This window comes from Denticeps clupeoides, chromosome 3, assembly GCF_900700375.1.
Source record: "Denticeps clupeoides chromosome 3, fDenClu1.1, whole genome shotgun sequence".
Classification (NCBI taxonomy): Eukaryota; Metazoa; Chordata; class Actinopteri; order Clupeiformes; family Denticipitidae; genus Denticeps; species Denticeps clupeoides.
Genome location: NC_041709.1, coordinates 27,192,535 through 27,215,455, shown reverse-complemented (window position 1 = coordinate 27,215,455; position 22,921 = coordinate 27,192,535). Strand labels below are relative to the sequence as shown.

The following is a 22,921-nucleotide window of genomic DNA, read 5'->3' as shown; positions in this document are numbered from 1 at the left end:
AGTTATCTTTGCTGCTCTTATCATCCTTCTGTGTTCCAGGGTCCTTTTCGGGACTATCCTTGTTATAGCCTTAAGTTCAGCAAAACTGTACATTATATAAATCCCTGTTTATTACAGTGGCAACTTAGATCCTGTTTAAATGCATACACAGACACAGTTAAAGTGAAAATTCATATTTTATTGGTACCATACATTAAATTAAATCAAGAGAAGATACTAAGAAAAACAAAAATATATATATGAAACAGGGAACTTTCTACAGGGATCAGTGAGGTACAGGTCACCATTAAACGTCAAGCAAGACAGGAAGAAGTAATGAAAGAAAAATCATTCATTCCACTATGGTCAACACAAGAGAAATCAGTTGTAGTTGAAGTACTTCTTATAATTTATTCCTTCAATTGTTGTCCCTGTGTATCACCCAGTGTCCTCCTGTACAATGGGAGTTGCTACATCTGCACACATGGTCACACTGTACATATCTAGGTTCTCTGCATTGGACAGTAGGTGATTCACAGGTATTCACGCAGTAAAGCAGAAACCAAAAGGCAACTAATTTCTTAATTCAGTTGATAGAAAGGTTAATCTGCATTCTAAGGAAATATGGTAACTTGATTATTTAAATGGTGACTGTACCCTTAACTTAAATCTCCACACAATTTTAGAATTTAAGGAAAGAGAAGTCCATGTTTTTTTCCTTTGCCACATTGCATTTATTTTTTTCCTCTTTTAAACATTAGATCAAGATGGCTTTAGATAACTCTAAGGAAGAATACACTTAATTACAGTTATACAGAACTTTTGCTACTACCTTAAATATACAAGCACAAGTACACAAAAAGAAAACCAAAGCCCATACTAAATTACTCTGGGGTATAAAAAAAAAAAAAAAAAAAAAAAGATAGAATAGAATAATTTGAGGGTTGAGATTTTAAGGACTTTGCTAGTCCCATGGCTCCTTGGTCTGTAGCTTTAAATTTTCAGTTTAAAAAGAAGAGAGGAGAATAAAATAACAATAAAAAAAACATTCTAGGGCAAGAGAGGTCTGTATAAAACTTGGATAAAATCTTCCAAAATGCAGTGTGTAAATGCTATTTACCTTTAAAACAATCAGCCCTCTGAACAGTTTCAGAGACTAGATGAGTGCTAGTGTTTGAGTCACATGCCATATGACTGTCATTTATACCCCTCATGTGGAGAATGGGGTGGGTACAGCATTAGAGATGTTTCTTTGAAATATGAAGTCATTCTCTCTTTTTTACAGAGTGGCTGGGGAAAAATAAAATCTGAAAAACACACCAGCTCTCAATCCCGCTCCAGCACTCCATGTGAGTCACTATGTTCAACTTCCTGCCCACAGCAGCCGCCGAGTGGGGGCCAGCAATAAGAGCCAATATGAAATGAGCATGATTCAGCAGGTAGATATAGAGTTGTCATCATTACACCCCTCCATGTCTCATCCCCCCCACCCCCGTCTTCACCAACACTGGCTTACTGCGAGGCCTGAGAAGTGGGGTTGTCACTCTTGCTCTCCTGGCTAGAGGGAGCCTTGTTGTTCCATGGGCTGTTGGCGCCCAGTGCAGGAGAGTTGTTGAAGCTGTCCTCGTCATCGATGCCGTTGGCAGCGTCGAACTGTGTGTTCTCCAGCCGCGTAATCAAACGCTCGTCTTCATCACCAAATTCCCCTCCCATCAAAGTGGGTTCACCCACCACCATCACGTCCTAAGTAGAGAGATGACAAAGAAACATTCATAACAACCATGTCCCAGGCTTACAATGTCCAGTTGACAAGAACACAACACATTTTTCAGTAACCACAGCTACATTTGTTCCATTGTGAATCTGCAGTACAACGTTTACCATTAACCAGTCAATGATTGTGTGTGGGGACAGCAATTTAAGGGTTGGTACAACCTTTGCCTTGGTCTCTTTGTAAAGGTTTGGGACCACCGTGCAAGTAAAAATGCCTGCATGACGTAGGGCTGGGTGATTATACGATTGTGATTAGTAATCCTGGCATAATTCAGGTCAGTTACAACGATCAACTTTGGGCACATTTACTCAAATCATTTTGCACAAGAACAGATCTTTTCCTGCAGCATCTTAATGCTCAGTGGTGAATGTGTTTGCCGAGCAGGGAAACCATTCATGAGAGCACAGCGGGCTTAAACAGACGGATTGGATGGAGCTTGCACCGCACGGGTCCCACAATTCAGTTCATTCAGCTGATCTGGTGGGATGGGAATCTTACATGCTTATTTCAGAAGTCATTTGCAGAGCTTTTGCAAAAAACACTTTTTCCTTATATCCAGTAGAGGACAGCAGGCCCATGCAAGGGAGACCTCATTCCCCGGATTCCAAGTTTATTTATCCACTAGGGGGCAGAAGACCATTCAATCCCTAGACAGAACTGAATGAATAAAAGGCCCTCTGCTTACAGGAACCTGGCTGGACAAAGGGAAGCTGCTGCCTGGGCTCTTCTTCTTGCTGTTACTGTTGTTGTTGCCCCCACCACTCATGGTGCTCCCTCCTGACATCTTACGTTTCCGCCGCTTGTTTGGTGGCTGTCGTGTTGGCTCAGCTAGGAAAAAACAAAAACACACACAACAATCATAGCCATGTGGCAGGCACAAGCAATGAGTTCTGAGAGTTTAACTGGGAGTTAAAATTCAAGCAGTACCTGGTGGCGCTACCATCCTCTGCCACTTCTGAAAGAGGCAAGTCTTGAGACAGTCTCTCGGGCTCAGGCTGTACGTCTTATGCCTGGACATGAGCTCTTGCATGGGCTCCAAAATTACACATAGCTGGTAGAGGGAAAGAGACAGATGTAGTAGGGAAGACCAACAACCATGCACCTTTAAATGTACAATGGTGGCGATGCCATATATGTATAAAATTAATTTCTTTTTTAACTACTCACTCGGAGGTAGTTGAGGGTAGAGTTGGACAGGCCACATCTTGTGATGTTTTTTGATAACTGGTCAAGCATCTGAGGATCCTGGGCCTAAGAAAGAATTTCAAGCAAAACTTGAAAACTGATTTTTATGAATGCAATGACTAATGACTAGAGGTCGCATAAAATTATGTAGAAGCAAGGAATTTAATACTAGTCCAACCCAGCATTTCACAATTTCAGGAATACATACATGCATGGCCAGAATGCTGCGTGGAATGAGTTCTCGATGTTGCCTGATGCTGAAATGCCACGTCTTTATCCTCATCATGTCATCAAACATAAACTCCAGGTACAGGCGGCCCTCCACACACACCTAAAAGAAAAAGAAAAGCAATTAGGAAACACTAATTGGCTTTCCATGACATCGATCAGTCCCCGCAGCCTGTGAAATGGCTGAATGGAACCCACCTGTGTGAACATCGGCTTTCCATTCTGAGTGACCATAGTGCACTGGTCACAGTCCAAGGAAACAAAGTTGTTGTGGAAGGATTCCTTGGGGTGCTTCAGCACATAGTACAGCTCAGTGGCACCCCCTTCAAATATACTGCGGAAGTAGCGAGGAATCAATGTCCGCCCGATTGCTGGAAAACACAATATTAATTAGTTTCAATACCATAGTAGGTAGACAGTTATATCGCACTGGAGAAAAAAAATGTGCAGGATCTGCAAAGGAAGTACAGAATTTAATATATAATAGTGCTGCACGATTAATCTAATCGCAATCGTAATCGCGATGTCAGTCTGTGCGATTACATGAATGCAAAAAGCTGCGATTTAAATGTGACTTGTTTGGTCACATGACTTTCGATTCGGTTCAATGGAGACCTCAGATTCGTGACTCGCATATGGGTACACGTACGTCAACGTTGCCGCCATACTGTGGAGTGACGCATATACATGTCTATGGAGAGAAGTGCATAGAAATGCCTCACTCTTGTGCTGCTCGGGGCTGTACAAACCGCTGTACGCTCCAAACCAGATCCCAGGGGATTACATTTCATAGGTAAGGCTGGACAATTGTTTTGAATATATTTGGCCATTATAAAATCCCGTTTTATAAGTCTTAACCTTAGCTAAGCTAGGCTAAGCTAGCGAAGCTATGCATTCCTGTGTTCAAGTCAGCCTCCAAACAACGTTTAGACTGTTCTTAGCTGTTTAGTTAACTTTTTTCAAACTTTGAAGGTTTCCTAAAGAAATTCACCTCAGTTTACAAATGTTAACCTTAGCTAAGCTAACAAAGCTATTCATCCCTGTGTTCAAGTCAGCCTCCAAACAACGTTTTGGTTAAACGTAACAACTATAATACGGGATTTTATAATGACCAAATATAATCAAAACAGTTGTTTAGCCTTACCAGGGTTTGTCGTAAGAGTTTTTTGTGATTATTTAATTTTGTAGAATATTGTATTTTGAAAGGACTGGGCATTTCTTTACTTTACTTTATTTGGCAGACGCTTTTATCCAAAGCGACTTACAATGGGAAGACACCAGCAATTCTCGTTCGATTTCTATAGAATATCAAGTATACAAACTAAGAGCCCTGATAAGGCTTAGACTTGTCATTGAAGAGCATGCTCGGAGAGTGTTGGGTGCTAGACTAAGAAAAATTATAATGTATTTATACATTTTGTATTTGTTTGTTCAATGTGTATGCATGTGTATGTGTTAAATTTGTCTGTAATATTTTTGGAATAAGAGGGTTTTCACCTTCTTAAAAGTGGTGATAGTCTCGGCTAGTCGTGTGGAGGAGGGCAGGTTGTTCCACCAGCCAGGGACAACAACGGAGAACAGACATGATTGGAATCGGAGACCCCGTGAAGAAGGAATTTTTAGTCTCCTTTCGTTTGCATTTCAAGTTGTTATAAGTAGTTTGTATGTTTCACTTTGAAATTAAACATTTCACTATTAGTAATTTGTATACGACTTTTCATTGATATACAAGCAAGTGCCCTTTATCATATCACAATCGCAATATTGATCTCAATAATTGCAATATGTATTTTTCCCCAAATCCTGCAGCCCGAATATATAATCTGAAATTTTACTCTCACCCTTCTTGAATCTGACAGGCTTTGGTCATATTATTTGCAAGTAGTTTAACAGACCACTGGAATAGAGGGTACACGATTACTCTGGGGTAGTACTTTCCTACAATTTCTCAAGCCTTTTCCAAGAACCACAACCCCCTTCAGGATTAGTTTTAATTATGTTCATGTGTTTCTAATAATAGGATTGATAAACATTTTTTTAAAAATTAAATAACTCTGGTAGGACTGCATCCAGTCCAAGGGTGTAAACTGGATGGGTGGTTATCTTCCTGTGCCACCAAACATGATTCCTCTCAAGACATTAAAACAAGTTTTTTAATAAACGCAGGAATCTGGTCTCTATTGCTCACGTTTGATGTGTTTACATCCTAAGCCACACGAGTACCATTAATTTAAAGGGGAATGGTTTGTATGTTGTTATTGTGTTTGATAATTCCACTGTGCTATTTCAATCATCATCAATAACAACTTATGTGGTGCACAACATATAATTCAGGCAGCTATGTTCCACTTACTATAGCGTTTGGGCCCATCCTCCAAACAGAAATTAATGGTCAACATGGCGTCATCTTCAAAAAATTCTGTAGTGAAGGCATCCCACCACAAATTATCACACTCCTAGTGAAAGACAAAACAACAATGAATTTAAATCATACCAAGAACATAATGCGCATTTCCTCCTCCTGTTGATCCATCTCACCTCTGTCCAGTTCTGTAGCCGTTTATTGAGCTCAAATATCCTGTAGTCTGTCTGGTTTGTGTATGGTGTGTGCCTCCTGAAAAAGAAAAGGTGTGTTTATTAAGACAGAAATCTTTGCATATTTGGTTTTCATTTAACATGGTATGTCTGGAAAGGTGTACACACAGATGTACCCAGTTTTAAAATGTGCCAGTGTGTTCAGATATCCATAAAGTGGCAACAGTATAGAAAGGGACAATACTATAGGGCTGGGTGAAATGGCAAAAAATTATCACATAGACATTTCCATATTGGACTGTTTTTTATAAAATTTCTTTCTAATATTGCCAGACTAAAACCAAAGATAGCAGAGATAATAAACAGCTTATTAAGATATAAAACCAAATAATATGCAATGGTGGTCAGAGGCTAAGCAAAAAGAAATAGCCTGCCTTCTTTTAGAATGGCATATGGCTTGATGGCCAAAAGATGAGACAGATTTTTGGTTCCGTGTTGGTCATGTAGCTAAAGCACTCATGATGGATCTTGTAGGCAGACATCCATGCTGTTCAGGCAAAGCCCTAATCTGCAAGCTCTCTGCATACAATTGGATGTCTTTGAAGGCACAGGCCACTCAGCATATCTTACACAGTTGCTTCATTTGCTCCACGTCACTTTGGCCATAACCAAACCATTACTGTCAAAAACGACTGCCCTCCTCGCCTCAGTTTTGATGGCTTAACACAGTGAACCATGGTACTGCATGCATGATTCAATATACCAGTACCCCAGCAGTCCTGTGTCTCAATTTAAAAATTAAAAATGGTGTGTTTTTGTACATTGTGATCGTAAACAATGCCCATCGCTGATTGAGGTTTTATCCCGATCCTCCTTTGATAAATCACCCTACCCAACTGCACTGCACCAAAAATTATCAGGAGTATTCAACAGAAAAAAGCCTACAGATTATAAATTGCCCAACTACGGCACTTAGTGCAAAAGGAGCTGAAGCACTGGTCCATGTAGATAAAAACTGAAAAAGAAACTTATAACAATATTATAATAGTAATTAAATAATAGCCATAAAAGGTGCTTTAAAAATATGCTTTAATATCTGAGGTAAGATTAGAAAACCAGCACTTCCAACACATGGCAATGTGTGTTTGCTGCATTGAAAGGGGAAAAAAAAAAGTAATCTGCTTTGCCCTTAACTTAGTAATTCAAGAAAATATACGCATGTATATGTGCGTACTCACCCTATACCTGGTTCCAGGTACGTCGGGGGATACATGGGGGTAGGGCTAGATGGACGAAAAATACAATGATTTAGTTATCATTTATTGCACTGGACTATGAGCTTTGCTCTTTACTTAAATGCATTCCTAAATCACTTGCCCTGTTACTCCGAGCACCAATTATCTGCAAAACCTTTACTTTTGTAAATGCAACATTGATAATATTTTACTTTATTTCCTACAATGTCCAGTTGTAGCAAATGTCATTTTTGTATCATGTTAAAGTTGACAGCAGGGAAGATCAGTGGCTCACTGACTCCTGCTTGTAAAACTCCCCAGACAGGAAGACGTTAGTCCTTATCTCTGAGACACAGTGGAGACAGTCAACACCACCCTGTCCTGCTTCACTCCTCATCAGGGCTCCGGGTCACAGTATTCCTCCACCAGAGAGACCCCACTACTACTGATGCCAGGCCCTCTCCACAACACCACTTCCTGTCTCTCTTTTATCATGGATCCCAACAAATGGCCTGTTTTGCCTCAGCTAAACCGCATGATTAAAAAAACGCACTGTCAAAAAGTCAGGATTTTGTGATTGTTTAAAACATGATTAATATTACTTATACCATGTAAAATTAATAAGTGAAATATATACACACACACACACACGTGTCCATAAAGAAAATAAATCTCAAAAGTAGGATTTCTCAGTTACAGAACTGCTACAGAAAATTTCTCAGTAACAGAACAGCTACAGAAAAACAGCTATGGCACCACAACAGCTTCAAAGCATCAAAAGGTTTTCATTGTTAAAGGAACCAGTCAGGAAAAGGGTACAACCTGCAGCCCACAAGCTGCATGCAGTTCCCTGCTTTCTCCTGTGGGGACCTGGGGGCTGTCAGTATCAAAGTGGGTTTCAGAACAAGACACAGTGTTAAAAAAAACCCCACTGTTTGCTATGGCATGCACACCAACAGCAATTCAGCCAATCACATCTTTGCAAGCTTCTGCGAGCTCCTGTGAAAACCGTGACCACACTGAGACCAATAGAAACAAAGAATCAAAGCAGGCTCTGAAACCAAAATGGAAGAAGACTACAGTAACCGTCACATTCCTGCAGCTCCTTCAATCTCCTGTATTCTCCATATATCTGGACTGGACATCCTGATCAATCAAGTCTTCCAAAAGCATGTGGGGAAAACGTGTTTTAGTCTGATGAGATTGTGTCAATTCCAAAATGTTTGGCACAAAAACTATACTTTACATCGCCAAAAGAACACCATACCCACATTACAGAACGGTGGTGGCAGTATTGTGCTTTGGAGTTGCTTTCAGCAAAGGTGGTGGGAATTATGAACTGTTCCAAACACTGTTCATTTTTGGCATTAAATCTTCAGGTGTCTAGAAGAAAGCTGAGTTTCACCTTTCAACACAACGACAAAGGTCTGTACACTTACACAAGCGGTGTTTTGTACATTTTTAAATCTTATATTTAATTGTACAGGTTATTAAATGTAGGAAATCTAGGAAAATTTATTCTGGTCTGGATTTAAAAAAAAAACTGGAACATGCCATGTCTCAGTCATACTGACCTCAAAAGAATAGACAAATCTAAAATTCTACTTCCAAGTCAGGTTTGCTTATTCTATTATTTTCTGCCAGCATTTACTGTATCTGTTTCTGTATAGATCAGAGTTGAATTTTCCCCAAGTTCCTGACGTCCCTTATCGAGACAGACATTTCTGCCCATGCCAGATCAAGCTCCACTCACCCCACATCTCTGTCCAGCATGGTGCTGGGGTGGAAGGGAGGAAAGGCGCTGCCGTTGGGGGGCTCTTTTGGGGAGTACAGCTTGAACGACTTGGAGGAACAGCCTGGAATGGAAGAAAAAAAATGTTCGCAAATTCAAACGGTAGAGAGACCCTGGTACATATCAAAATGTCTGCCGAAATGCTGCAAATGAGGGCAAAAGGGAATAGTTGGATGTTTCTGTGGTGGTGGTGAAGTGGGGGTGGATGGAGCAAACCAAACACCCAATAAAATGGGCTTCTGTCAAAATGAACTGCCACACCCCTCTCTGCCAATTAAACCCATCTACTGTCACAGCTATTCAGCCAAGACAGGGTCATGACCCCTGTCGCCGGAGAGACGCCGCGGCCTAATAAAGGCAGGCCCACTTGTCTAGAAAATAAATCTGACTTGTCAAGAGGGGAGCATGGCCATAATGAAGTCTGCTTAAAGTAACTCATTAAATCCACTGTATTTCAGTGATAATGTGGCTGTCCTCAAGCGGCTTCAGCAAATAACCTTATTGCTTTATCATCTCTTTATAGGCAGAAAACATGATGTGTTGTTTTATGGATGGAGTCAGTATCCTGCAAAGTCATTCAAAGTCCCCACCTGCCATGTAAGAAAAGAAAAAAAAAAAAAAACACAGAGGCTTTGCTCGTCCTCTAGAGTTCCATTCTTCTGGTGTCCGTCCACTGGCAATGCTCCCTGTGGACAGGCTGTCTGAAAGCAGTGTCACCCACCTGCCCCTTTTAGATGATTGTCTAGATTGTCTAAAATGACATCAGGCCACTTATTGCTGCTCAGAACAACAATCATTATTACAGCTTTAGTCTTACAGCTTTAGTCTTACCCACATCTCAATAAACATCCCTGCCAACTGTGGCCAATGAAAAATGGAATGGTGCTTAGAAATGTTGGCTATTACAGAGGGGAAGAGACACAAATGCATCCTCAACGTTCTTCACTGCATACGTAGAAATACCAGAGAAAAGGCGCTGCAATCAGAGAGCAGTCCATTAGACAGGAAACCGTCTGGCCTACACTGCACCGGGTCGCTCATCAAACATTCATACCACACACAGTCCGGCCATAAAATATTCACCAAGCAGAGGGACACTGGACACAGAGAGTCTCTGTCAAACGTCACGTAATGCCACCTGAAGTCACAAGCGCTACCAACAGGCCACAGGCTCATGTCGATGCCCTAGAAGGTTAAAGATGCCACTGGGTCAGGTTGAAGGCAGAGAGCAACACTGAGACTGGAAACTATACAGCAGCAACTATACAGTGGGGAATGTCCGATCGGGGCGAGGAGAACTGCTGCACCATAATAAATAAATAAATACACGTCCATTAGATCTTAAGAGCGCGCCATTAACTGGGATGGCTTGGTGGGTGGTTAATGACTGTCTAAATCGAATCAAGCATCAAACTGCACTTCCTGTGCACAAATCCCATCTCCCTAAAGCCCACAACACACACACACACACTTTCAATACACATCAAGCTGAAACGTCTAAAACGTGAGTTCATACATGCTGCAGTGTTTCTCTCGGATTCTGTGACATTTCTTGCCACAAAACACGTGTGAACACTGGCGGTTTTTTCATCAACTGAACAAGTTAGATGGGGAGCCACGAATACAGCCTCCAATTCAAAGGAACCTTCTCACTCCTTAAATGTTCTCGTTCACTTGGCCATAAACAGCCAAACAAACACATCCCCGGCATTGTGGCAGAATCAGGAGAAAGTCCGAATTCATCATCTGTGGGCATGAGAGGCGAGATTCTCACCCCTCGGCATTACCGAGGCTAGCCAGCCTGCTGCACCGGCGCCTGTGTTGTGTTAGCCCGCTAACTAAAACAGCAGACATCGGTACAACGCCTTTCTCTACTCGACTTTTAACGGTGATTATTTAGCTCCTTTTAGCCTTGCGCAGCTGAGCTCCTTTACACACACAACAGCCATCTGGTCAGGTAGCGCCTTAGCATGTCGGCTAACCGAAGCAAAAGCTCCCGTTAAGCGCTCCCGTGAGCACAAAAGAAGTCCCGCTCCGCTAACGTCGACACGGCGAGAGCCACGCTGGATATTGTCTGAAATCGGGAAGGGTTACCTGGTGAAAGTCCGGGACAAGCGACGCGTTTGGCTCAGCTCCGGTAGTGAGTGCAGGGCGGCGGGTACGGTGGCTGGCTGGTCTCAGGATAACACGCAACTCGCCACCGAGAAGACGAACCAGAACCCGACATCCGGGGCACGGCCGAGCAGCGACGGTTCCCTCAACGCGAGGCCGGGTCCATAAGCAAAAGCCTCCCGCGGTATTCCGTACGGACCCCGTTAAGCCCTTTGTTCCAGGGCAGGCGTGAACAATAGCGGAAGGCCCTCCTCCTTCTCTCTCCCTCCCTCCCTCTCTCTATCCCGCAGACTGGAGGCCGGCCCAGGCCGGCCCGGCCCGGCAGTGAGAGAGGATCCAGCCCTCCCCCCGTCCCGTCGTACGGAAACCGAGCCGTGTCATTTCTGTTATAGTAAAATAATACCATGTTGCACTGCAACAGCCTCTTGTTCTGTTGGCTGTGCTGTGAAAAGTTATTACAGATTTCCTTCTGTAAAATCCGTTCGATAAAATAAGCAGGTCCTGTCAGATTATTTTTGTAAATCCCCTATCAACCTTGTCCAAAGGTATCGATTATTAATTTGCATATGTAAATATCATAGCTACTTAAGGAATGAGCCGAATGATTTTCGATGATGAGGTGGAGGAGCAACAAAGTGTTTTTTCCATTTGCCCCAAACGAGCAGTTTAGACAAAAAATCAATACTGTCTGCATAAGGTCAAAAGAGCAAAATCAATGTATATTTCTATCACCAAAACCTAAACCAATTGTCACCTCAGAGTCACAAATGAATTTTTTTTCATGTTTAAGAAAGTGGAAAGTGAGGTGAAGGGAGTCTATAAACTGATCACTACCATCATTCTCATAATTCTGTATTATGTGCATAGTTCTGAATACACAACATATCATTTCACACAGGTCATACTTCCACTAGTGCAGAATCTGCTTCTCATGGTCCATATCATTCCTGGTGATGAATGTAGCAGCTCCTTATAATTCAGTTAAAATATTTTATTGAAAATTTCTTCATTCACTCAAGTTTAAAGTGCAAAGCACCATTGTAATTGAATAACTATAGGCGCATTTTTGTTTTTGGGTAAATGCTGCACATTAAATACATTTCCACTAGTTTGTGTCAGAGAAGGAATCATCCCAGCTGGGCCACAGGATTCCGCTCCTAAGAGCAGATTGCAGTAAGATCTCTTTTCAGTGAAAAATATTAATGTATGGACTGTCTTCCAAATCTCTAAATCCCTCTAATGCGCCTCCGATATTTTAATCAGATATCATAGTAAGACCTCCATATGGACAGAGTTGGACTCTTGTTGCGGGTAGTCTGGTTGAAATGACCGTCTGTTGATGAATGTATAGGTAATGTCAGAATTTGTGCTCTGGTTGAGCTGGTGGATGTGTTAGACAAATTCGCCCAATCATCCTAAAGCCTTCGTCTCCATGGAAACCACCCAGTGATGTGGCTGGTGGAGAGGAGCTGGGAGTCATTCATTCAAATGGTACAGAGGGGTTAATCTCTTGTGGTGTTCAGGGGTCAGGCACATAAAGGATCTTTTTAGTGGTCACGCCAGCAGCCTTATCAGCAGAACTCCAGCAGCTAATGCTCCTCCCTACACACAGTGTGGGTCTCAAACGGTATTCATAAACCAGGCAGAAGTCACTTGTCAATCATCAGAACCTTGCCGCCACAACATATTTATGGAAGACGTGGTGGTAAAAACTAAGCCACATGTAGTAAAACATGGAACAGTATTTCTGACATCCACACTCACTGAGAAATCCAAGCAAAAGAACTAAAGAATCCCCATTTTCTCACCTGCAGTTTCTAGTTCTTGCTCCATTGCCTCCAGCACAGTCAGTGGCATAAATGCACTATGACCCCCCTGCTCGCTTGTACGCTCAGTGTTATTAGAGGATATCTTAGGTGTCCAGGCTGCTGTTGTGAAGTGGCGTAGTTTGGGGACAGCAGTTTTTACGCCCTTCAGCACTGTAGCCAACAGGAAGCAGAGAGGCGCACATCTGCCACACTCCTGATAACGTCCCCCGTCCCCCTTCTGCTCCCCCCTTACTGTCCACCCTAAATCTTCTCTCTACTCCGCCTCCTTGGCTGGGTAGCCAACATGATCCCGCAACCCCAATGCAAAACCAACCTGACACACTCAGAGCTGTGGCCTTTTTTTCAAAAATATCTTTAAAACATAATTTTCTCATGTATAATGTATCTGCAGCTTCCCTATAGCTTCTACTCGACATGCTAAGAAGGGGGTGGGCTAGCCTCATGATTGACAGGTCTCTTATTGAGGCTTATGTTACTGTAGCACCAGGGCCTGCTGATCAATACTGTTTTGATGTAGCTGATCACAGAGAGGGGATTATGCTATCTAGGCTCGGAGAGAGACAGAACCGGCTCTCGGGTACAGCGTTTGTTGTTCACGCTGCTGTCCATTGCGATGTGTTTGGATGTTGCTTTTTAATTCATCTGAGTGCTCGGCTGTCATGGAGCCAATCCATGGGCTACAAGTGGAGCAATCTTGTGCCAACTCCTTCTGTTGTCATGATTGTTAATTACACTGAATTAACATTGTGCCTTTAACATTATGCTGAGATATATAGCTGGAAGTTAAATATTTGGACCATAAGATGCAATTTCCACACATTATTTAAAACCTCCTAAAATTCTAGATAATGTGATGTGCACATGAAACAGCCACTTGCACTGTCAATTACTGTTTTAATAGTGCAATGAATATGTGCCACCAAATGTCCCAAAGAGGAACATTGCTGTCATTCAGTGCAAATTCTATACATGCAGTGTGTGAAGGTGTACATAAAGAATATAACGTATAATAAATATGAAAGAGGAGTTATCAAAAGGCATCTTTAGCGTTGCATCAGTGGTCAGTTTCCAATCCCAGGGCAATGACTGACAAACTGCCTCCAGGACCCACATTTAAATAGAATATGGTCAGCATTTGGGTCTTTGGTCAGAAAATGAAAACTGCTGATTGTAGTTGAGCATGGATGACCAACTGTGTGAAGCATCAGACAAATAAGTTGGCAAAAGTTAATTAAGGCATAAGGTTGCAAATGAACTAGTCAATGAGTAAAGACAGTCTTTTGTCTTCTACATTGCAAGATACGATAAGAAGCAACATTAATAAATTGCAATTGTGGAATAAATAATGAGAATTATTATGAGAATATGAGACTAATGAGAAACGGGGCAGTGGTGGCCTAGCGGTTAAGAAGCGGCCCCGTAATCAGAAGGTTGCTGGTTCGAATCCCAATCTGCCAAGGTGCCACTGAGCAAAGCACCATCCCCACACACTGCTCCCCGGGCGCCTGTCATGGCTGCCCACTGCTCAATCAGGGTGATGGGTTAAATGCAGAGATCAAATTTCACTGTGTGCACCGTGTGCTGTGCTTCTGAGTATCACATGTGACAATCACTTCACTTTACTTTATTGTTATGTTTTAAATAGACCTTTCGGTAATTGCATGGTTGAATTGTGATAATGTAGTAATGCCTGTGTGAACAGCCTGTCCTCTCACCATGCACGGTTCTGCCCTCAGGGCTGATGGGATTGTGACATTGCCCTGACGGTCGGTTCTCAGCACAGGAAGCCATTTTGTTTCAGATCTGGCTGCTGTAAGACAGGTCTGATCAGCCCAGACAGGGAGGCTGAGTGTGGCCAACAACAGATCAGTCTGCCAGAGAAACAGTGAAACAGCCAAGCTAAGTGAGAGCCCTCTCTTTTGCTGTCTCTCACATTCTCTCTGACCCTCCCCTTCAACACAGAAATGCCCACTCCATCCTCTTTCTTTCTTTCTTTCTTTCTTTCATCACTCGCTCTCTCAAGCTGGCACACCTCCCCTAGCTGAGGAATCCATGCTGTTGTGCAACTCTGCACTGCTCAGCCTTTGTGTGTGTGTGAGTGGTTGCCATTTTTGTACTGGTTTAAGTCATTTTCCTGCAATCAAGGGCACCATGTGAGCCTCTGTGTGGAAGCAGAGAGAAGCACAGGGGAACAGAGCAATAAATGGAGAGGAGGGGAAAGGGGCGGTGGAAGGCAGGGAGTGACAGACACACAGAGACACACAGAGAGGGGAAGAAAGACCAAATCCTGGCAACGCTTATGCATGTAAAACATCAAACATGAAATGCTGTGGAGGTGTGTGTAGACCACCAAATTACACAGCCACTGGGATGACAGAATGCTCACATGTTCAGGCAGACGATGGTGTAGTTCAGACCACACAAGAGGAGGGAGGTTCTGCGTGTTCTACATGGCAGTGGAATGTAAACAGAGCCAGGAGTGCACAGAGCACGATCGCTGCAACCCACTCACAAAGCCCCCTGGTACATTCACATGCGTGTATTCCATCACCTCGTCACCACCCATAGGTCATGATCACACGCAAACACCCCTCCCGTAAGCCAAACTCTATTAGTGTTCAGTTATGGATTCCCCAGTGATTCTTCAAGAGAAAATATTCTGTATTTCCTTTATGTCCAAATGTAAAATAAACCAGAAAAATCTGCTGTGAGTTCATGAATTCAGAAGAGGCATCCCACAAGGCATCCCACAAGAGGGATGGGGGAAGTCTGCTTATAAATACAGTGACGCACTGTCAGGAGAGAGCAAGGGAAACAAGGAGCATATAATTCTTTCTTTTTATCCGTCCAGACTTCTATCCCACCATTTTAGTCACAAAAAAAAAAACACACACACACACACAATCCCGCAATCCTGTACACTGAAGAGTGTTTCTGTGGAATTGTCCATGACCTCCTCTCATTAACTGTTCACATGTGTCAGACAAATGTTTCCTGCTTCAGCCGACTGGTCTCTGTGCTCAGAAGGAAATATGATAAAGCTCTCTGATCTGTGGAATATTTTCTGTGGCTTTCTCTGGCTCCCTCTCTGTAGATGGGAGGATGAGAAGAGAGAGCAGTGAGGCGTTTAATGGGCCATCGTCAGGCCGACTCGCTCCGTTATGTCACACTGGGCGTGTTGCTGCACCAACTGTGAAATTACATGGCCCAAACTGTCTCCCAACTTTGCCCCCCCAGCCACTCAACCCCAGTGCATGTGCCTATCTTTTACATTACAGAAGACGCTGCGATTGGACAAAATGGTCCTTGGAGTTGTACCCTCATAAACACTGCAGATACAAACCAGTATGGAGGACCTCAGAAAAGCTTTGAAAAAAGTGAAGTGACTTTTCTATAGCTATGACAGACATTTCATGTCCAATATTTATTGAATTTCAACAACAACACACCTATTTTATTCAGTTTGGACCCTTGGACTATGGGACCCTTCCTAAGCATAAGCACTATAATTAATAGTGTATAAAGTTGCATAGTTGTTCAGTATTGTTTTAACCACATTGTCTGTTTCTGTGGTTTGGCTGGTGAATTTTAGAAAAATCTTGGAGTTGCAATTCAACTGTGATGGTTAGTTTATAGAGAGCCATTTCTGTAAATGACATACAAAAACATACATATATCCTCCATATGGTTCATTCATGTAAAAAGCACCCTAGGCAACCCAGAGAAGTCGCATATAGCCATTGCTTTGTAATGTGTCTGAACTCTTACAATGGCCAAGTGGTTTGGCAGCAAGGAGAGTGAAAGCGCTCACTGGTTCAGTTCTTCGAAGGAAAACATGACTCATTAGGGAGGGAATAAAAAAAACTGTTCTTACTCCCGCAACCATCTTCTGGTTTTCATTTTTCAAATGGTCACATTACCGTGAATGGACATGTGGGGTTATCAGCAAGCATATCAATTTGGGATGCTGCCCAGATTCCGAACTGTTGCATTTAACCCATCACCCTGTGTGAGCAGTGGGCAGCCATGACAGGCACCCAGTGAGCAGTGTGTGGGGGCGGTGCTTTTGCTCAGTGGCACCTCAGTAGCATCATGGCAGATCGGGATTCGAACCGGCAACCTTCTGATTACAGGGCCGTTTCCTTAACCGCTGCGCCACCACTGCCTAAGAATATGTTTCCAAAAACAAGAATATGTTTCCAAAAACATGGCAGGATTGGACACTACATGTCTTTACTCATTGGCTAGTTCATTTGCAACCTTATGCCTTAATTAACTTTTGCAAGAAAGGACACAGTGGACCCCCCTCCAAACAGCTTCATTTAATTATTTCCACATGAAAGAGAAAGAACATACAAATCTGCTCCACTAAGCCCGAGGAACCTCAACATCTGTTATTATACATGAAACAGGATAGCCAATGAGGAACAAGGGGAAAAAAAGCCCCAATTTCCCTTCTGCAGTCTGCTCGGAATTTAGGCCACAAATGATCATCAGCAGCAGCAACAACAACGGCCATGTCAGCCAGGCAGTAAACTGTGATGATGCAGCCACCCCCACTCCCCCTCCAGGATGAACCAATGCAAAACAGCTGTACAAGGGGTGCAACCTTCACCATGTTCTCCTCAAGTCACAGAGCAGCATGCTGGGAGTGCAGCAGGTCACCCACGCTTTACGAAGATTTGACATTGTTGAACAGGGGACAAACAACAAGCAGAACACCAAAAAAGCCCCCCTCCCATCCTCTCGGGGCCTGGGCTCACCACCAACAGCAACTTGGCAACACACAGGGCAACGAAGGTAGTCACGGCAACACAGCCTGGGCGCTTACCCGGACACGCACAGCCTCCCACGGACATCTTCTCACATGCCTGGTCCTGCTGCTTCCAGCGGAATGGAGGAATGGTGGTGTTGCTCGGTCTCTCTCTTACTCCCTCCCTCGCTCCAGCCAACCGTCACTGCTACTGCCTCCCGCTCATGGGCGTCTGTTATCCAGAGGTCCGCACGCAGCAGTAGGGAGATCAACAGAGAGAGAGAGAGAGAGAGAGAGAGAAAGTCAGGGATAGGAGGAGAAGGGGAGGGTGTGAGTGAGTGAGCGAGCGAGCGAGCGAGGGAAAGGTTAAAAAAAGAACAAGAGCACAAAGGAATGAGAGCTGGAGAGCCAGAGAGGGAAGAAGGGAGTTGTGTTTGTGCTGCTCCAGCCTCGGCTGTGCCCTCACGCTCATTAGAGTGCAGATAGCAATGCGGGTGGGAGGAGAGAACTAGAGCAAGAAAGAGAGAGAGAGGGAGGGAGGACTGTCAAAGTGACCTGAGAGGCAGATTTCAGAGAATAACAGCCATGTGATGTAGGTCCCCTCCCCTCCCCACCCTCTGCTTTTTAAAGGTGTATGGTCTGTTTTTGCGACTCCAACAGGAGAGTCTGGTGGCAGGCGATGGCGTTTGGAGGTGGAGGTGTCCCCTCCTACATCCCCTCTTTCATTCTCTCGCTCCATTAGTCTCTGCAGTTTGTCACACGGATGCCCTCACCCACTCTTGAACACTCCTCTACACCTTTGCAGGGCTGCCATCTTTGCTTTGATTCCAGCCTTTTATCCATCTATCTGACGCACACGTCCCCTCCTTCTCGTTCTCTGCGGATGAACAGATACCAGACCTGATACCGGCGAGACTGCGGCCAGACATGGGCTGTGTTCAGCGTGTGTTAATGTGGGTTAGGGATGCGTGTTGAGGGACTGGCAATGCTCATTAATAACTGAGCGGTTCAGATAAAGGTCATGACTTTTTCTCCAAGGGGGAGCTTTAAAACCAAGCACTCTTGGTTATTGGTCATTTTTTTATCCTTTATCAGCACACACACACAATTCTCTCTCTCGCTCTCGCTCTCTCTCTATATATATATATATATATACACACACACACACACACACACACATATATATATATATATATAGAGAGAGAGAGAGAGGGAGAGAGAGAGAGAATTGTGTGTGTAGAAAAGAAAAGCATGATCATGTGGTCATGTTCACTTCATCAGGGGTACGTGTCTGGCTAAACATGACATGGCTGCGGTCTCTCTACCTGACATACTGGCCGGCTTCTGCTGTAACTTACTGGCCTCCTGGTAGACATAGAAAGGCATTAGAGCATCGCTCAGCTGATTCATGTGGGCACGCTGACAGGTCGACATCTCTCAGAACCAGTTTCAGGGTGGGAAAACGTACATGCACATATGCAGACAAGACAGAAGAGCTGTGGAGAAGAAGGGAGTGATGGGGAGATGAAGGGCAGATTTTGGAGGAGGGGGCATGGCTGCGTGACAGTGGCTCTGACAGAGTAAACAGTCCCCCTGAGGCTGAGCAAGGCGCTTGGGACTGTCAAGCTGAAGCACCGGAAAACACACAGACTGTACATTCAAATACACACAGACAAAAACAGAAATACACACTCCTTCACCCTCTCATCCCATCTCTCTCTCCTTCAGTCACGCACTGACAGGCTCCCGCGCACATCTCCAACTGCCACGCCGAGATTTCTGTCCATGCCTGCGTGCTTTCAGCTCTAATAAGGGACAATGAGCCCACCCCCTTCTCGTTAGTCAGCCCGTGCTGTATCACTGTGAGGGTTTGAAGGGGGAATATTCAGCAGAGTTAATTAGACAAGAAAAGGAGGAAAAAGGGGAAGGGTGGGTGGAGAGGAGGAGATTAGCTCACAACAGTGTACCTGGATAGGGCACTGTCGCCATGGCAATGTGGCAGAGCTGCAATTGTGCAGGCAGGTTGCACACAGGCAGGCACTTAAAAAATGCTTAATGAACACAAGTCACAATCCCTATATCACTTGTTTGCACACACAATGGAAATGGAACACCGACATGTGGGTGCGGCCTTCAAGTCTGCACCCGATGCCCCTAATGAGCTCCAACCCAGGCCAGTATCATGGCTGCCTCTGAACGGCCATGGAAGCATCGGGCGAGAGAGGTGGTCGCCCCGCCGGGTTTCATTTACTTTTCTACACCCCCGCATCAGAGACAGAGCTCGCTGGAACTCCCAATGCAGATGTTGTCAACGTATGAGTGTGTGTGTGTGTGTGTGTGTGTGTGTGTGTGTGTGTGTGTGTGTGTGTGTGTGAAATGTACTGTTGTTGCGCTGGAATGTGTGTCTGTGTGATGGCTCTATCACCATGATCAGTGTCTCCCTCAACTCCTCCGAAGCCTTGCAGCTGTGAGGGGGCCGTCTCCCTGTCAGATCTTCCAGCTCCTCAGTTCCTTGGGAACAGATGCTCCCTGCTCACTTCCAGAAAAAATTCGGCAGAGAAAAGGAGTGACAAAAATAAAGCTCAGTGTCACCCACTCCCTGAGCGGCGTTGGCACCCGTGGGGGCTGATGGGCAGGCAGGGTGTCACGTTAAAGGGCAGAGCATGCAGCTCATTTACACTATCCCCCTCCCTCGCCAATTTCTGCCACCTCAGCAACAGCCTTGCATCCCCAGGGGCCACACAGAGTGCAGAGTATGTAGCGTGAGTGCAAGGCCTGTCCAAACACACGCTGGAGCACAGAGAAACACACCCGGCCAGCGTGAGCGTACCCTACCTGGATGTATTTCAATTTTAAACACACACAGTGCCAGAGTGAGAGCACTCCTGCCATTTTTAATATTCTGTATAAAATGCTTGTTTTAGCAGGAAATAGTACTGCAGACAGCTGTGTGTTTGTGTGTTTCTTCCCCCCTTCTGTCCTTTCCATTTGAGGGGTACTCTGGGTTTCCTGCCGCTAGTGGAAAAACAGTAGGGACGGAGGAGGGGTCTCTCCTTCTTTCTCTCTTATTTACACATCTGCTTCTGCATACCTGGGATAAATAATAAAGTCTCCTCGGCAGTCCGGATACAGCCTGAAGGTGACCCACTTTTCTCAGGCCTCCCTCCCGTCTCCGAAGACGCGCTGGCCCTGTTTCAAACAGTGTCTGTTTCAAGATGTGGAGTGAGAGAAGGAGGGGATGGAGGGGGAGGGGACAGCGGCACTTCACTAAATAACAGAGCGAGCAGAGACAAGGAGGGTGAAAGAAGAGACACCAACCGGACTACAACTGTCTCATCTCAGCCAGAACGAGAGATTCAAGGAAGAAAGAGGGGAAGACGTGAGATTCTGACTGAATGCCCTCATGAATAGATAATGAACTTATTGTCCCATTTACTTTTTTTTTCAAATCATGGCCTTTAAGAGATATCCGGAAAAACAGCCTGGAAGAGATTTACTTTGAGTTAGATTTTTTGTGCCAGCAGATGCTCCTGTCCCTGCATGTGTCACCCCTGGAGCACCACATGTCAGAAACCGCCACCTTCATCGTTGGCCCTTTTAGAAACACTACAGGAGCATTAAAGTCAGGCTTATTTATTTTTTAAACTACAATTACAAATTTATTGGAAACATTGTTACAAAACAATATGTAAATAAATAAAATAAAAAAAGTAATTGTGAAACACAGCACAGCACACGGTGCACAGAATTAAATGTGTCCTCTGCTTTTAACCATCACCCTTACTGAGCAGTGGGCAGCCATGACAGGCGTGTGGGGATGGTACTTTGCACAGTGGCACCTTGGTGGATCAGGATTCGAACCAGCAACCTTCTGATTACAGAGCCGCTTCCTTAACCGTTAGGCCACCACTGCCCCGTGAGGCCACTACTGACCCATGGCCTCACATTTCATGTCTGATATCTGGTGTATAAAAACACCACTGCTGGCTTTAAATTCTAAAAGTGTGACATTAAATGTTGTTCTGCGTTGTTCTAACAGGTTTGAGAACGCCGGGAATAATGGTTTCTTTACTGAAGAAACTGGCATGGAACCCCTGCTGAATAATCCAGGGAAAGTGCCTCTGCCAGTCCGCATCTGAGAGCGGAGTCATTATACAGCCTGTACCCGCTGACCTATTGGTGCGGCCTGAACATCACTGGTGACCTGATCCAGCGAGAATGGCACCAGCGTAAGGAGAGGTGCGAGCAGTGGAGCGCACAGACACGGTGTTGTTCACCGTTGTCCAAACCTGACACCAGCAAAAAGACGACAAAGAAAAGGAGGAAAAACAGAAGAAAAGAAAAGGAGATTGATTTTCTAGTGAGATCACCTGCCTAATTTAGCACTGGTTCAGATTTATACAGAACTGTGATTCAGGCACAGAATACAGCATCAGTTTTAATTAAGACTGCGGAATTATAATCATAAACACCCAGACAAAAGTGAGACTCACATTAAATGTCTAGACCCATTCATTTTGATTCTAAATTTAGAGATGTTATAAGATTGAAAGTGTTTCCATGTATGAACTCCATGTATGACCTCAACACAGGAGCACGACAAGGGTGTGTTTCAGGGTGCATTTCACTGTGTGTTGTACTGCTATAATTATGCACGTGGCATATTAAGTATTCTTCAGTTGCCCTTGAATTCCTTTCTTCTAATGTTTTGGCACAATAGATTAATAAATCACAATAAACACAATACCCAGTGTTTTCTATATTGTAATTTCACCGTCAGTGCTTCAGTAATCAAAACCTGATTCTCCTGCCCTTCCAGTGAAAAGGGTGCTTTTATGAGACAGAAGTACCAATATAAAGAATTATGGAATAATTATAAAATACAAAATGACTTCTGAAATATTGCACAGCTATATTCAAATTGCCAATTAGATTATTTCTTGTAACTTGAAAACAAAGTGACTGTGAAACACCGCAGCACAGCATACGATGACACAACAAAATATATCCTCTGCATTAACCCTTAGTGAGCAACCAGGCACCGGGGAGCAGGGTGTGGGAACTGTACCTTGATCAAGGGGACCTCTCGGCAACCCTCTGATTATGGAAGCCACTTCCTTAACTGCTAGGCCACCACTGCCCTTCACACACTTCATACACATTGGCTTGTCATTTTAATGAATCTAGATCAGAGATGCTTTAATGTTTCTGAAGCAAATGGTATAGGTTATGGTCCTCTGAATATTTCAGAGACATTTAAAGGTCCAGTATAGTCAATATGACAAACCTGAGCTGGAGAGGGCGCTATTTGCCAACATTTCTTTAAAGAAACGAAAATATAACTACTGCTCATTAGATACAAAGGCATCATAGATTTAAGTCTGATCATAAAGAAAATATTTTTATTATGATAATTGCCTAAATGTTTATCTTTACATTACAAATGAGGTAAATAAATAACTGAATATATTAATAATGTTATTTGGTCATTGGTGACAA

At 43.8% G+C, this 22,921-nt stretch overlaps 1 protein-coding gene across 2 annotated transcripts; it reads right to left on the bottom strand.

Moving 5' to 3' along the window:
* Positions 1-157: 157 nt before the first annotated feature.
* Positions 158-17,927, bottom strand: ldb1b (LIM-domain binding 1b). 2 transcript variants are annotated; one of them, XM_028973683.1, is made up of 11 exons: positions 17,501-17,927; positions 8,690-8,792; positions 6,940-6,984; positions 5,705-5,780; positions 5,520-5,622; positions 3,365-3,537; positions 3,147-3,269; positions 2,921-3,004; positions 2,681-2,804; positions 2,439-2,581; positions 158-1,722 (listed from the first exon to the last, which is right to left on the bottom strand). In XM_028973683.1, the coding sequence occupies exons 1-11, from the start codon at positions 17,526-17,528 to the stop codon at positions 1,492-1,494; spliced, it is 1,233 nt and encodes a 410-aa protein (XP_028829516.1). In that variant the 5' UTR covers positions 17,529-17,927; the 3' UTR covers positions 158-1,491. The 2 variants fall into 2 exon arrangements, with proteins under 2 accessions (XP_028829516.1, XP_028829515.1); XM_028973682.1 differs by lacking the exon at positions 17,501-17,927 and adding an exon at positions 12,649-12,779.
* Between the last annotated feature and the right edge of the window lie 4,994 nt (positions 17,928-22,921).

Coding starts and splice junctions, on each gene's coding strand:
- ldb1b (XM_028973682.1), bottom strand. CDS start 12,697: ATGCCACTGACTGTGCTGGAGGCAATGGAGCAAGAACTAGAAACTGCA. Junction 3,538..5,519: donor GGATGGGCCCAAACGCTATA/GTAAGTGGAACA, acceptor TGTGTTTTCCAG/CAATCGGGCGGACATTGATT. Junction 2,582..2,680: donor GAGGATGGTAGCGCCACCAG/GTACTGCTTGAA, acceptor GTTTTTTCCTAG/CTGAGCCAACACGACAGCCA.